The sequence below is a fragment of the Malaclemys terrapin genome, chromosome 19, assembly GCF_027887155.1.
Source record: "Malaclemys terrapin pileata isolate rMalTer1 chromosome 19, rMalTer1.hap1, whole genome shotgun sequence".
NCBI classification, from domain to species: Eukaryota; Metazoa; Chordata; order Testudines; family Emydidae; genus Malaclemys; species Malaclemys terrapin.
Window position 1 is genome coordinate 21,579,069 of NC_071523.1, and position 16,413 is coordinate 21,595,481.

The following is a 16,413-nucleotide window of genomic DNA, read 5'->3' on the forward strand; positions in this document are numbered from 1 at the left end:
CGACAGCCGCCGGAGGAGCCACAGGTTGGGAGGCTGCGAGATACACCCAGAGGCACATGCCAGTGAGCGGCCCGTCTGCTTCCCTAACTGCCATGAGATAGATAGATAGATAGATAGATAGATAGATAGATAGATAGATAGATAGATAGATAGAGGGGGTGTATGGGGATAGATAGATAGATAGATAGATAGATAGATAGAGTGGGGTGGATGGGGATAGATTGATAGATAGATAGAGGGGGTGGATGGGGATAGATAGATAGATAGATAGATAGATAGATAGATAGATAGATGGGTGTATGGGGATAGATAGATAGATAGATAGATAGATAGATGGGTGTATGGGGATAGATAGATAGATAGATAGATAGATAGATAGGTGTATGGGGATAGATAGATAGATAGATAGATAGATGCGGTGGATGGGGATAGATAGATAGATAGATAGATGGATGGGGTGGATGGGGATAGATAGATAGATAGATAGATAGATAGATGGATGGGGTGTATGGGGATAGATAGATAGATAGATAGATAGATAGATAGATAGATAGATAGAGGGGGTGTATGGGGATAGATAGATAGATAGATAGATAGATAGATAGATAGATAGGTGGATGGGGATAGATAGATAGATAGATAGATAGATAGATAGATAGATGGATGGGGTGTATGGGGATAGATAGATAGATAGATAGATAGATAGATGGGTGTATGGGGATAGATAGATAGATAGATAGATAGATAGATAGATAGATAGATGCGGTGGATGGGGATAGATAGATAGATAGATAGATGGATGGGGTGGATGGGGATAGATAGATAGATAGATAGATAGATAGATAGATAGATAGATGGGGTGTATGGGGATAGATAGATAGATAGATAGATAGATAGATAGATAGATAGATAGAGGGGGTGTATGGGGATAGATAGATAGATAGATAGATAGATAGATAGATAGATAGATAGATAGATAGATAGAGGGGGTGTATGGGGATAGATAGATAGATAGATAGATAGATAGATAGATAGATAGATGGGGTGGATGGGGATAGATAGATAGATAGATGGATGGGGTGGATGGGGATAGATAGATAGATAGATAGATAGATAGATAGATAGAGGGGGTGTATGGGGATAGATAGATAGATAGATAGATAGATAGATAGATGGATGGGGTGGATGGGGATAGATAGATAGATAGATGGATGGGGTGGATGGGGATAGATAGATAGATAGATAGATAGATGGATGGGGTGGATGGGGATAGATAGATAGATAGATAGATAGATAGATAGATAGATAGATAGATAGATAGATAGATGGGTGTATGGGGATAGATAGATGGGTGGATGGGGATAGATAGATAGATAGATAGATAGATGGATGGGGTGGATGGGGATAGATAGATAGATAGATAGATAGATAGATAGATAGATAGATAGAGGGGGTGTATGGGGTTAGATAGATAGATAGATAGATAGATAGATAGATAGATAGATAGAGAGGTTGTATGGGGATGGATAGACAGATAGATAGACTGGAGCAGAATCTATCCATCCCCACACACCCCCATCTATCCGGATTAAGTATAAAGCCCCTTACTTCCCACACCTCTCTTCTAACCGCGCTTGGGCAAGGCCTGGGTGGGAACCCGGGGCAGGAGAGAGCCAGCTGCCTGTGCCAGTGCCACATTTGAACCTGGCCTGGAGGGTTACGAGGGCAGCACTGTCGTGGGCACGGCTGGCCTTGGCAGCTGGGAGTGCTGAGCTGAAGCCCCAGTTCTGGCCCTGACTTTCTTTGTGGCCTCTCCACCCCTGAAGTGGAGATAGCGCGTCTCTCTGCCTAGGAATTTATACCGTGTTCATCCCTGTTGTATAGAGAGATTCCTGCAAACCTACCCCAGGAACCTCTGGCAACATCTGTAATGTCAAGTAAGTTCCATCTACTGTAAGTGCGAAGTCCTATGCATTTCCAAGGGTCTCCTCCCTGGCAGCTTGGACTGACGTTGGCTCGGTACCCGGCATGTCCCAGCAGCGGTAGAGTTCTCCACCCTTTTCTCTTCTGTGGCTTTTTATCAGTGGTCAAACCCTCTGTGGAGCCAGGAGACTCTGCCATCCCTTAGGCTGGTTCTGCTGTTGGATACAGAGAAATGTCGGTCCAGCGAGAAAAGGGAAGACATCAAGAATGAAATGACACAATCCTTCCTACACCTCTGTAGTTAAACTCTCTGGTGTTGGGCTTGCCTCTGAGATATTTTCTGCTTATCTTATCCTATACACCCTGGTCCAGTTCTGGGAGAACACTTCATCCAGTTCTCTGGCATCCATCAGCTCAACTCTCCGCTCCTCATTGAGGTTTCCTCATTGGCATTCAATCAAACTACCCTTGAGTTGTTCAGGCTGAAGCGCAGGGGATGGGTACAGGGTACACCACACATCCAACATACATAAGCTTATCTATACACTTGCATTTACTACTATTGGTTAACACATCGTATCATACTTTATGATTGGTCTACCAGTGTTTGTAACCAATCCCTGTACAGATCATGAACTTGTCCACGATCTGCAAAGTATGCTAGTAAGCAAAGCTGCGGCTGCCAGCTCATCACACATTACCCTTCTACTAGTAGTTTATCTACTAACCACGTTATTTACAAGGCCACTTGTGAGTTCAGGCGTTGTCCATTGCCAACCTGTGTCCTCACATCTGTTTTCTTTCATTATTCATGCAAGGCCTACACCTGTTGGAAAGGCCTACGTCCTTCCTGGGGGCACAGACCTTGCATTGACCTTGGCTGTGGGTTGGCTGGGAGCTTACTTAAGTGTAAAGGCAAAGCATCAGTCACTCTCATGTCATATGCCACTAAGGAGGTAAATATGTTTCGCATTAGTTCAGCTTCCCTTGTCTGTGGGCTGGGCCGAGACAAGACAGTGCCGTCATTTCCAGGCCCACAGGGGCTGGGCACAAAGGAAGGCCAGTTCCCCTGACAATAGTCCTTGGCCATCTTGGGCTAGCTACTTACTTACACATCCAGACTTTAATTTTAGAGCAGTTGCTTAGAAGATCAGATCAGATGTGTCCGTCCTGAGAGAAAGGCCTTGGTGGCTCTTGGCAGGAAGGAAAAGGCGAGCTGGAGATTGCTCTCCTCCCGTCTTTGGAGGAGCAAAGATGACTTTACTAAATAAAATGTTGCAGCCTGGCTTGTGCACTGGTGTGTGGGTGGAGGGGGAACACATGTCTGGCCTCTGCAATCTCCACTTCCACTGGCAAGCATGCGCCTTAGAGCCCCACCTGGTGATTTACATCTTGCCCTAAAAAAGAGAAGTCATTCCTGGATGCTGAAGGTGCAGGAATAGTCAGAAAACCAAGTGACACCAATAGAAATCAGTGACATTGTCCAATGTGCTGACCTATACTTTGGGTAGGAAAATAATCTCATTAACACCTTTCTGTGACCTAGTGCTGGGGAGTTCACGCTGGGTGTGTTTATGCCTGAAGTTTACTCCTTTGCTTTTGCCTCTGTATAGATTTCAAGAGAGTTTTATTGCATGTTTGGAGGGAGACCAGGTGAGCTTGAGAGGAAAGGGCCTTTCCACCAGGAGAATGACACTCACAGCACTCAGTATCAGAGCTTGAGTGGCTGCGGATTTACACAGAAAGGTCAGTGATGCTTGTGGATGGAGAAAATGGAGCTTTGATTTCTACCAGATTTATACAATGGTCACCAGGTTTAGCACAGAGATGGGCAGCCAGAAGGAAAAGTCCTGAGCACCTGTCACATCCCCTGGCAGCCCCTCACTTCTCCTCTGTGGGGTAGTTCTGAGTTTTCAGTTGTTTAGTGGCTAGCACCATCTTGTGGTGGAAGCATTTAATGGCTACATCTGGGATTCACCGTGATGGGATTCAGGGGACTGTTCTGATCTGCCATATCATAGACCTGTTCTGAGCAGACCATGTAAGTGCTGCTGGCCTAGCAGGGAGTGTGGTCAAATAAATCCCTCTAAAACATACAAACAAAGGTTTATTAGAGACATGATGGAGGCAAGACCCAGGGGCGTCAGCGTGGGAAAAGCCTCCATTTCCCCGTCCCCAGCTGGAAAGGGCAGGCCAGCTCGGCAATGAAAGGGTCCGGTTCTGAGCTTTAGAAGGAAACGGAGTGACGTAATAATGATCATCTGATGCTCTTCAGCCTGGAGATTTAATGTCAGGGGCTCCTGGAGTGAGATTTAACCAGCGGGGCCCCGTGCTCTAGCCTGCCTCATTTGTTCCACATGACATTTCCTCAGTGCAAGGGGCTGCTCCAGAGTTAGTCCTCTGCAGCTCACGGCTGCCTTGGATCCGGTTTGTGCCTGCGAGGGAGATCGTCCTGCTCCCGAGCGAATGACACAGGGGTCTGCAAGGCCAGCTCAGAACGGAGAGATGCTCAGCAAAGGCCTGCAGGCTTCCATGGAGGGACTCCGAGGTCACACCTAGCCGCTGGGCTCTGCTCTCTGCAAAGCCAAGCCAGGTGCTGCCAGGCCTGGGCAGGATCAGAATCACCTTCAGCAGCTCCACAACCAGGCTCTGAGTGGGGTGTTGCCTCTGCAGCTCTGCCGTCCCTCTCTCGTGTCCCATGGGCAGTGCAGTGACCATCTTCTCCATCCTTTGTGGGGCCTTTGCCATGGCCAGCACCATCACCTCGCTCTGCACAGACTGTTGGCAGGTAATATACACTTGGGTGTCCTTTCTGTCCCATTTGGTAACTGAGCTATGCAGACCTCCATGCTGAGGCGGGCTCCCTGGCTGGTGAGTGCACTCACACGGGGCAATGCAGCATCCAACTCTCCTATCTGCCCTGGGTCGTCATGTCTAGGAAATGCTCAGAGCAGCATGAAACCCCCCAGCATCTGCCCTGACAAACATGCCACTTACATCAAAGAGGAGCTGTCAATTCTAGTCTAGCCAGGTTCTTATGCCGGGCCCATCCCCATGCATCTGAGCACTTCCCTCGCTCCCCTGAAGAATGGGGCTTGTTGGGAATTTACGCAGACTCTGGTTTGGTGTAATTCACCGGGGCGCCCCAGTCAGCGCATTCAGAGCAGAACGAGGGTGGTGAAGCTGGAGCAAGGAGGCTTTGCTGCCCTGGAATCGCTCCAGCCGAGTCCTTGAATGAGAACTGCACACTGGGCACTGAGCTCTGCGGAAAATCTGGCCCCAGTTGGTGGTGCTGAGCATCGAACTCTGGGCCCCACGGGAGCAAATTATAATGACCAGTCAAACGCTGCTACTGACCAGAGCTGAAGAGTTTTGTTGGCAAACGGGGCCTGGTGCTTTCCAGAGAGTGTGGCATCTAACGCCCATACAGGTGCGAGAGAGGCCCTTGGGGAGGCCAGGGTCTGAGGATGGTAGAGGAGAGGGTTAGGATAAGAGCAGGGTGTCTCGTATAATGGGACGGAATAGTCCAGGGGATGGGGGAAATGGGATTACACTCTCTTTCTCTCTCCTGGTGAGAGCAAACCCTGATGCCGAGCCACGCCCCGGGCGCCTGTACTGTACAGCAGGATACAACGCCCCAGGACTTGCGCCTTCTCCCCTCTCAGATTAACAGCAAAGGCTCAGTTGTTCTGAGCACCCGGTGTCGTGGCCTCTGGAGAGAATGTGTCTGGGACAAGTTTGTGAAGATCTGGACCTGTGATGTTTTCAGCTCCTACCTGAATCCACATCCAGGTAACAAAGAGCGAGGTGCAGTGGGGAGCTGCAGTTTTCCCCTGGGGCTGATGTATCAGAACACAACCAATGGTATTTGAAAGGGAGATCAACCCCCCTGCCCAAGGACTTAGACCCCTCGCTAACTACCGGGGTAGGATGAGCCCTTCCTGTGGGACAGATTATCTCACACCCACTACTGCATGGTTCTGGCAGCTGGCACTGTCGGAACCCAGATACTGGCCTAGAGCGGCCTTGGGGCTGACCCAGCCTGCTCTTCTTGTGTTCCTACCAATCGCACCTACCCACTGCGCTTTGGGGCTGCCTTTCAATCAGATCAGAGTGCTGCAGGAGATGAAGTTCTACAAATAAAACTTCATTCTAGAGTCAGGGAAACTCCCTGCGAAATGGGGCTTTCCAGAGTCTCTTGACGTGGGGCCCTTCCCTTCAGCCAGCCCACAGTCCCACTCCTGAAAACTCCTGGTCATTTTCCTTTGGAGGGGCACGATCTTCCCCGGGCCACAGGGCTCGGGAGAGAGGCGGGAGGGCGCAGCATCCAGCTAACTGTTCAGAGCAGGCGAATCACCCTTTCTAGGGCTAGGTGGCACTGCGAGATAGACGCCAAGCACTGAACGCGGAGGGGAGGGAGCCTACGCGGAGAATGACATGGACTTTGGACTCAGAAGGCAGGAAGCAGAAGGCCACTGATGAGGCTACCAGCTTAGCAGGGTCTCTTTAATGGCTACACCTGAGCTAGTGACCAGATAGCAAATGTGAAAAATCAGGACACGGGGCGGGAGGTAATAGGAACCTATATAAAAAAAATACCCCAAAATCGGGACAGTCCCTATAAAATCGGGACATCTGGTCACCCTGACCTGAGCAGTTGGTGTAACCACATGTGCAGCGGCAGCTCCCAATGGCTCCAGCAGGAGATGCGTAAGTGCGAAGGCAGAGCGAGGCCTTGACTACGTCTCTGTGCTCCTGGCTCACATGTACTGCGCCAAACTCCATATTAAAGCCTTCCAGCTGCACGACTCCTTGCCTCCTGTTTAAATCCTTCAGCCCTCGGCCCACACACTGTCTGTCCCCAGCTCTACAGCTCATCAGAAAAATTCAGAATGTTGGCCTCCTCTTCCCCCCAAATTGAAACAATGTCCAAAAAATTGCCATCAGCTTCCATCAGAGGATCATGCCCAGCAGTCACCACTGATCTGCAATGGGGTCAAACTGGTGACCAGCATCATAGCCCGTTACCAGCCCCTTGCACCGTCCGTCCTCCGTGGGTACAGCCCTAAATCCAGGACTGCACCCACTAGCCCCATGTCTCTGGGCTCACTCTCTAGCACTCTCCTGCTCATGGTTTGTTTGCTTCTTTTTATAAGCTGCAATCATTCTCACACGGACGCTGCTGATCACTTCCAGCATTGCTAGTGCTGGTGCATTTCTCTGCCTGCTGTTGGGATTTAAATATTTCAGCTGCTGTCAGGAACCTCTGGCTAAACAACAGTGGCTCTGCCTGGCTGCCGGACTCTTCTTCCTTGTAGGTATGTTCTCCCCTGAACTCTAAAATAAGAGCTGTTAAAACAAACGAACTCCCTCTAGGAGAGGCCATCCCAAGTCGTGAAGCTGGCTGGGATCCTGAAAGGGCGTGTGAGGTCAGTCAGCTGGGGCCGACCACACACACGTGAAATGCACTCACACGTGTGCATGAATGCCCATGCATCTGCCCATGTGGGCATTAGGGATGATCAGGAAACAATTTGGGTTTTTTCCCCATGAAAAAGTTTTCTATGAAAAATGTTGGGTTTTAATGTAAAAAACAAAAACTTTCCCTTTTCAGTTTCCACAAACAAAACAAACACAAATTTTAAAATCAAAACATTTGAAAATGATGTATATGGATATTTGCAAAACAACAACAACAACAAACAAAATAGTTGCTTTGGCCCAAACTCCCTTGCTTGATAAAAAAAACGTTCACAGAAAAAATTGCAGCCAGCTCCGCTGGGGACTCCTTGAAAATGCTCAGTGAAGACACCTGGGATCATTCTTGAGAGTCCCTTTGGCATAGTCGCCTGGGATGGGGCAGCGTGACATACCCAGTCCAGAGTTCTGTGGCTGCTGAAGATGGGAGCTCCCTTTTTCTGAACTGGGATTTCATGCTACTCATGGGGTGACTAGGTGACATGCTGCTACCCATCCCCTCAGCTCTCCCCATCCAGCTATAAAAGCAAATCTCAAACACCATGATTTTATTAAACAAACCAAGCCCGGGATGGCTATAGCCCCTAACACACAGCAGAATGGAAGGTTATAGGGCCCTTCACGGAGATGCAGGGATCTTCTACTGACTTAGCCTGACAGCTGGACCAGGTGTGTCCTATTAGCTCCAATCCTGGGCATAAGAAGGTTTGAGCCTTTCTCTGTGGCAGAGGGAACCAGAGTCAGGAACAGTGGGGTCCTGCAGGGACTAGCCACGCTTGGGTGCAAGAGCGGACAGGATGTTTATGTTTGCTGTTATTAAAGTTTAGTTATGGAGAAACCCCAGGCAGCGTGTGTGTGAGTGTGTGTGTTCAGGGGGAAGTTGTGCCGTGCGATGCGTGTCTGTATGTGCATATGTGAGTGTGTGTGTGTGTTGTGTAGGGGGAAGCTGTGCTGTGTGTGTCTGGATGTGCATGCAAGTGTGTGTGTGTAACCATGTTAGGAGCAAGGTGGAATGTCACTTGCTTACAAACATCATAAGTAAAAGCTGAAACCCCCAGACACATTTCTCAATGATCATTTACAACAAGATCTGAGGGCTGCTGGGGAGTTTCTCTTCTTTTTACCCTCTGACCTTTTGAAATCTCCACAGGGGCCTGGCACACATCAGGACCTACCCAAACTCACAGTGAACCATGGCAGCAGATGGGAGGTTTTGCTTTCTGGGGTCTACCCCATGCCTGCAGGAATCACAGAGTTCTCTGCTTTGTTTCAGGCATTTCAACCTCTGTTGGTGTCATAAGATACTGCGTGTATGTCTACTCCCTGCACCAGTACGAGGTACTGTCACCAGCAGCTGCTGTTCGTTATTTACTGAGCCCCCACGGTCACCTGGCACTTTCCATATATGTAAGAGACACGGCCCCTGCCCCAGGGACCTTCCAATTGAGTTTGGAACCAGACAAAGCAATTCAGACACAGGATCTGAGGGGCCACAAGGAGCTGGAGTTGCCATAGGGATAATGGTGTATGGGTCACGTTTGAAAGGCTTCACATAACGCTGATCCGCCCGTCGCTTTGATGAATGAGCTGGTTTCTGACTAACAGCTGTGTTGGTTTGGTGCTGTCAGAGAGAGATCTGTCTGCGAGGCTCCTACAGATCCCATTCGGGTCCCACCTTACTCAGAACAGAGGGCAGACCGAGAAGCGTTACTGACCCCACTCTTTGGGAGAGGCCCTAGGAATCCAGGATCACTCTATGAAATACAGGGCAAGCACCATGCAGTGCATTTCTATTTCCTTTGGGCCCCACCCCACTCTCCTTTACGCCCTGGCCCCCTTAGCGAGCTAACTAGGGCTGTGGGAGTGTAACTGGGGACAGAATTTGGCCCTCAGCGAGTTCATCAAATTCAGCCAGTTGGATGAACGAGGAGCCTCACAAATATCATATGTGACAACAAAACACCACACTGGTGAAATGCTCCGTCAGCCAATCTGAACCACCTCAGGACCTGGGCTTTCTACCTTTGCAGACATTTCACCGGTGATAGCTTTAACAGGAGATGTCATTCACCACCTTTATGCTGGAGCTAGTGGGGTAAACGTGACACATTTTCTATTGCTCACACTCAATTGTTTTGGCATTTTGCTTTTGTTTTACAGGTGTCTCTAAAAATCCCAGGATTCCCAAGCTTTGAATACGGCTACTCCCTATGGATGGCTGTGGGGGGCAGCCTAGGGGCTATTGCTGCAGCTGGTGTATCCTGTTATGAAGTCCTGTTTAAAAAAGATCCCAGGGCAAATGCAAATGCAGTGAAGGAAGTATCTGGGAGTGGGTGCACTGCTGGCATGGACATTGTGCGTACGTATGTGTGAGCGAGAAGAGATCTCCTGAGCCGGAGGACATCAGCAATGTCACCGAAAGTCACAGCTTGGTGACGTTTGACACAGCTCTGTGCGTGGAAAGGCTGGGAGACCTGCTATGTGAGCGTTTCTCAGATACTGGTTCCCAAGGATTAGGCTCAAGTAAGGGATACATTTGACAGGTTTCCCTGCTAGATTTCTAGAAATGTTTTTGGTATCTACAGTCAGATGGAACAGGCCGTGCAACTTCTCCCCAGCTCTCCTGTCCCATGCTATTCGCATATTGCTTTGGCCTGCTTTGCATGCAGTAAATAAAATGCCAAACTAAAGTTTGAGTCCAGGCAGGTAAAAGCGACTTGCTAATTCGGTGCCCTGGGCTGTCATATGGGCCAATAGAGACAATGTGATGTGAACACTACGTCCATAGTGCCCAATATGTAATCACATTCCCTTTGTTTTAGCCTTTGAACACCTCATTTTCTGTACTGCTTTTGGAGGTTTTCCCCTACTTGGCATTGGAGGCTTCAGCTGGAGGCAGTTCTGGGCAGCACACTTAAAGAAAGATGTGGGCAAACTGGCGAGAGTACCCTGCAGAACCCCCAAAAACGATGCAAAGTTTAGAAAACCTGACCCACAAGGAAAGGTTCAAAAAATTGCGCACAGTCAATCTTGAGAAAAGACGGGGGGCACCCATGGGTGGCGGGTATAATAGGCTTTGCCTTCCCTGGCATTGCTGTTGACCCACCGCTGGACAACTGGGCCACGATGTCCCCCGCCTCTCCTGAGACCCCCACCGCCTCCTCCACTCCATCCCCCGCCTCTCCTGAGACCCCCACCGCCTCCTCCACTCCATCCCCCGCCTCTCCTGAGACCCCCACCGCCTCCTCCACTCCATCCCCCGCCTCTCCTGAGACCCCCACCGCCTCCTCCACTCCATCCCCTGCCTCTCCTGAGACCCCCACCGTCTCCTCCACTCCATCCACCACCTCTCCTGAGACCCCCACCGCCTCCTCCAATCCATCCCCGCCTCTCCTGAGACCCCCACCGCCTCCTCCACTCCATCCCCTGCCTCTCCTGAGACCCCCACCGCCTCCTCCACTCCATCCCCCACCCCGAAGGTCCCGGCTACTCTCCACGTCCCTCCTCCTTGGGACGGGGGAGTGTGGAGTGATGTGGAAAGCCAGCGGCCAGCAGATTGAGGACACTTGTCCAGACGCTGCTGGGGCCGGTGCCTCGGGGCGGGGCCTTCAGGGGCGGGAGGATCTGGCGCTCGGGAAGGCTGCTGGCGGCTCGGCTTGGCCCGGCCCGACTCTGGCGGGGGGGGCATCAGGGCCGGGGGGGAGGGGGCCCGCAGCTCTGCCCGGCGCTGGGGCCAGCCCGGTGCTTGCGGGGACTGGTGGCTTGGTCTGGTGCTGGGGCAGGCCCGGCGCTTGGTGGTGGGAGCGGAGGCTCTGTCTGGTGCTGGGGTGAGTCAGGGGGCTCAGCCTGATGAGGTTGGGGCGGGCAGGCCAGGGCCCCTCTGGGACGGGGGAGGCTCAGGGCTTTTCCTTTTATGGGGGGTGGGGCCTTGGGGCAGGGCCAGCAGGCTAGCCTCCCCAAAGCAGGGGTTCACCCACTGCCCATGGGGGCACCTGATAACGGTCTTTGAATCTAAGAGCTGTTCTAAAGAGGATGGTGATCAATTGTTCTCCATGTCCCCTGACAGACAAGTGATAATCAGCATAATCTGCACCAAGGGAGATTCCGGGCAGGTATTAGGAAAACTGTTCTAACTCTCAGGATAGCGATGCTCTGGAACAGGCGCCAAGGGAGGTTGTGGAATCCCCATCATGGAGGTTTTTAAGACCAGGCTGGACAAACCCCTACGAGGTTTACTAGGCCCTGCTGCAGCGCAGGGGCTGGACTTGATCTCTTGAGATTCCTTCCAGCCCCACATCTCTAGGATACACTTCGTGGTGCCACTCCACCTCCGTCTGGGGGTGGAGACTGGGACAATAGAAGAGCATAGGGTGCTTTGCCTTCTTTAAAGAAAGTCTGATGCAAAGGGTGGTTGTTAGTCCTGGGTAGTGTGGGGAGCACTTTTGTGTGTGTGGACATAATGTGTCATATAAACTGTGACACTGGCAGACCAGATGCCAGCTCATGCCAAGGTCCCCGTGCCTCCAGGGAGCCCTGACTTATAAATAGCTGGAGCCAGTCTGGCTCACCTGGGTGTTAGTATTGTTAACATAGGTATAAGAATCTGTTTAGTGTTTAGACTTTATTGAATGCTTGTGAGTTGCTTCCCGTGTTAATCTCACTTATAACAGCTGTATCCCATACTGTAAGGTAACATTCCAGCTGTTGTACTGTGAAAATCTAAGTCACCAGACAGGAGAGAGACATTAACTAGTGTGATATGCTAATCTGCAACAAACGGCGCTACATCCTGCCCCACGGGAAAGGACCCTCGACGTCAGATGGACAGTTTGGGAGGATAAAGAGGACAAAAGATATTTCCCCTCCCCCACCTTGAAGATCAGTCATGCAAGTGGATTTCTTCCATCAGCTGATCTTGCAGCTCAGAGCACAAGGGAGGAGGGTGATAAAAACCCTAACAAGAAGGAACTATGTCTCGCTGCTGCTTGGACTCTGGGGGACGAGGTCTCTAGGCATAGGCAAGAGATCCCCAGCTGCTCAGCCTGTGTTAGCCCTAAAAGTCATATAGAGCTTGTTGATTCTCTAATTAGAGAAGCCACTATTATTATTTTTAATTAAGATTGTAACTCTTTTGTGTGTGTGCCTTTACCTGCATTAACCTTGTCAATAACTCTCGTTTCCTTTTCCTACTTAATAAATCTTTAGATGGTTTATTATAGGACTGGCTACAAGCGTTGTCTCTGGTGGGGTAAGTGACTGATCCTTTGGGACTGGGAATAACCTGACCATCTCTCACAAAGGTAAGCTCACTTTTGTTGTGAGATAGACTGGAGTTTCCAAGGGGACTGTCTGTGACTACCTGCTCAGGCTGTTATAGTGCCTGAGGAGTTTACACTAGATCATTAGTTGGTGAAATCTAAGTACACAACTCATATCCATTTTGGGCTTCCGAACAGTCTGCCCTGCCATGGGACTCGCTCTTAAGTCACTGCGGGCAGCGTGACATGAACAAGCTAGGGAGAGCATCCAATGGCCAGCAGACCAAACGTCTCTTGTGTAATTACTCACATACTGCACCTGATCCGGGGTTACAGCTGGTTCAATGTTGCAAACCAGTTTTATGGGCAAGCCCCGAACAGCTGGTCAGTTTGGCCGTATCTCCTTCGCAAGCAGGGGTCTAGTCACATTCGGGTTGGAGGAAGGAGCTCCTGCAATCGCACCCAAACTAGAATAGGCCACATGCTCCTCTGGGTGTGCAGCACCCAGCACATCGGGCCTGATCCGGAGTGAGGCCTCTGGGTGCTGCCGAAACACAAAGAATCACCATCATAATTACCACTAGTCCCACGTGTCTTTATTCTGTTATAGAAGCTCTACGTTTGAGACAGGGAACATGGACACCACTCTGAGGGCAGCAGCCACCAGATGGCACCCGTACAAATAGCTTTCATCTCGGTGTGGGAGCAGTGCACAATCTTGGATGAAAGGTTGTGTTGTTGTGAGTTTTGTGATGTGATTTCTTTTGGGGAGCTGTGGCAAACAGCAAGGGAGTTTGCTCTCTGCTGTAATCTAATCACTCTAGCCAGAGCAAATTCTTGGGGCAGAGTTGTTTCTTGGGAACCAGGCCTTGGTGTTGGGCTGAGGTTCCTGGCAGGGGGGCTTGCTGGTGCCGTTTGTGACTTGCTCTGTTCTAGGACTGGTGTATCTAGACTACATCAAGAAAAGACCCCAACTCCCCATCACTGATTCCTCCTTCAATGGGACCCGGCTCTGCAAGGCCCTGACGTCTGTAACCCACAATACCACGTGACTTCAGTGACCAGTCACATATCACCAACATTGTACAGTGGAAGGGTTGTGATTATAGGCAGGAATCGACTTGGGCCATTTGCAGAGACCAGGGCGGGCTAGCAAGCAGGGAAAGGGCCACAAAACCACTGGGGTAGGGCCAGCGTTGGCTCCCAGGCAACAGCCCTGCAGGGCATGGACTCTAGTGTCAGAGGCACACAGATACGCTTGCCACTGTGCGCTTCCAACACATCCTGCTAGTCACTGGGGCATCTCCCCTCCCCACAGCTCCCGCCAGGAATTTCCTGGGGCCCTTCTGCCAGCCCCGATGATGCATGCCCGGAGTCCAGTGACTCTAGCCAGGTCAGGAGCCTCGGCGGAGTTTAACCCCTTCCTGGCCCTGGGGATTAGCAGTGGGTGGGGGTCAGCAGGAGGAGCTGGGCGGGAAGCGCAGGGGAGGGGAAGATCACAGCGACTCCTGCGATTCCCCAGACAGACACCGAGGGAAGGAGGAGCCGTCCTGGGGGGTGGGATCGCTGCGAGCTCCTGCCGCCGCCTGGCTGCTGTTCCCCAGAGTCCGGAGGCAGGGAGCGGGGCGGCCGCTGGAGTCTGACCCTGGGGGGCGGGAAGTGCCAAGACCAGGGGCCATGCTGCGCTGTGCGCCTCGGAGTCCCCGGGAGCCCCAGCCAGCCTGACAGCCGGAGCGAGAGACCCCCAAGGCGCAAGTCCCCGGGCAGGAGACGCCACGGACAGCTCCTCGGGGCGCAGCGCGGGAGGGGTCCTGGGGGGCGCAGGGCAGGACAGGAGGGGTCCCGGGGCGCAGCGCAGGAGAGGTCGCGGGGGCGCAGGACAGAAGGGGTCCGGGGGGCGCAGCGCAGGGCAGGAGGGGTCCCGGGGGGCGCAGCGAGGAAGGGGTCCGGGGGGCGCAGCGCAGGAGGGGTCCCGGGGGGCGCAGGGCAGGACAGGAGGGATCCCGGGGGGGGGGGGCGCAGCGCAGGAGGAGTCCCGGGGCACAGATCTCGCAGTGCCCGGCCGGGGCAGCTTCTTCCCGGGGCTTGCTGGCAGCGGCCCCCTCCCGGGAGCTAAGCGCATTCCGGCGGCTCGGCGCTCCGGGCAGCCCCATGGCGCCCCCGGGCTGGTGAGGGGCCGGCGGCTCCGGCTCCCCCGGCCGAGGAGATGGCCCTGGAGCGGGCTCTGCTCGCCGCTCGCCAGGGGGACGTGGACACCCTGAAGTCCCTGCAGGCGGCGGGGCTGCTGCGGCCGGGGCTCCGGGACCCGCTGGGCGCCTCGCCCGCTCACCACGCCGCCCGGGCCGGCAAGCTCAACTGCCTGCGCTACCTGGTGGAGGAGGCGGCGCTGCGGGGCAATAGCCGGGCCCGCAACGGGGCCACCCCGGGCCACGACGCGGCGGCCACCGGCAACCTGGCCTGTCTCCAGTGGCTGCTGACCCAGGGAGGCTGCTGCGTTCAGGTGGGCACCGCGCGCGGCTCCCCGCCCCGGGCTCGGCCAGGCCTGGCGCAGGTCCCAGCCCCAGCCCAGCCCTGCCTCCAGGGTCCCCGGGCCTCCTGCTGTGGGGGTGACTGGGTGCTGGGGCCTCTCGCCTGGCAGGGCCCAGGACCAGCTCCCTGCCTGCAGTGGGATGGGGCTGGGCCGTGCCCTCTCGCGGAGGACAGGCGGGGCGAGCAGCGCTCCAGTGCCGGGCAGTGCCCCTCTGGGCGGGCAGCCGTGCTGGGTACATGTCAACCAGGGCTTGGGACTGGCCTGGCGCTCCCAGCCGCCCCATGGAGCTCTCGGATGGCCGCAGACAAGGCGAATGTAACAAAAGCTGGACTAAGGGGAGCCGGCCCTCTCCTGCCCTGAGCTTCTGCAGCTGCCCTGGCAGGCAGGGTGGAGACTGACCCAGCTGGGGCGTGTGTGTCTGGACACGGGATTGTTCACCTTTGTCTTTGAGGAATGGGGTCGCCTGTGTCGGAGGAGCTGGTTTCCACAAATGCAAGAGGGCTCTGGCAGGATGGTCCCTTGCTGGCTTCCCTGCCCCTCTCCCCCCCCCCCACCGCCCCCCCATCGGTAGCATCAAGGAGCTGTTTCCCCGGGGCCTGTCATGTCCTCCTGAAGGAACACAGTTAGCTCCCTTGTGCGGGGCTTGGCCTGGAGCTGACAACTCTCCAGGGGTAGGAGAGCAGTGGGCTGAGTTTGAGGCCAGGGCCTCCCACACACAGCCCCTTTGTGGCCTTGGGGCACTCGCTTCCCCTTTCCAGGCCTCCACTTCCTTCCACCTGCCTCCCACGGCCTGTCGGTGCAGACTGTGTGCCATGTCTCCAGCCCCATGCATTGCTGAGGTGGGAGGATGGTCCTGCTCCTCAGGCCCCACGTGCTGCCCTTCACTTTGGTGCTGGATTCCAGCCCTGACCTAGACAGAAGGATGGATGATGTCTGGGTGACGCGTCATCATTTGTATTTCTCAAGGCCCTGGGCCCAGGCAGAGACACAGCCGGGTCCAGGAGCTTGCGCTCTGAATAGCCAAGGCAGCTAAAGGGTGGAGGAGGAGAGAAGGGACCTGGTGCTGAGAGCCCCACAGTCCCTCTTCATGGTGGCTGCAGATAGGCATTGCTGGACAGTCTTATCTTCCTCGCCTGCCTGCTCCCTTCCAAGCAGGAATCCTGGTGCTCACTGGTGGTGCAGCCTGTCCTGTGGACCCCACCAGATTGGTCCTAACAACCAGAC

At 53.3% G+C, this 16,413-nt stretch overlaps 2 protein-coding genes across 3 annotated transcripts in view; both read left to right on the plus strand.

Annotated features, from left to right (window-relative positions):
* LOC128826261 (claudin-16-like) lies at positions 1-10,613 on the plus strand. The gene is made up of 8 exons (XM_054009481.1): positions 1-62; positions 1,885-1,937; positions 3,537-3,669; positions 4,597-4,711; positions 5,589-5,715; positions 7,080-7,241; positions 8,675-8,739; positions 9,562-10,613. The coding sequence occupies exons 4-8, from the start codon at positions 4,622-4,624 to the stop codon at positions 9,772-9,774; spliced, it is 657 nt and encodes a 218-aa protein (XP_053865456.1). The 5' UTR covers positions 1-62; positions 1,885-1,937; positions 3,537-3,669; positions 4,597-4,621; the 3' UTR covers positions 9,775-10,613.
* A 4,100-nt stretch (positions 10,614-14,713) lies between these two features.
* The window catches only part of ESPN (espin), a 75,776-nt gene continuing 74,076 nt past the window's right edge, over positions 14,714-16,413 (plus strand). For both annotated transcript variants that reach the window (XM_054009545.1, XM_054009546.1), the window contains exon 1: positions 14,714-15,159. In XM_054009545.1, the coding sequence (XP_053865520.1) occupies positions 14,866-15,159 (294 nt within the window). In that variant the 5' untranslated portion in view covers positions 14,714-14,865. The remainder of the gene's footprint in view (positions 15,160-16,413) is intronic.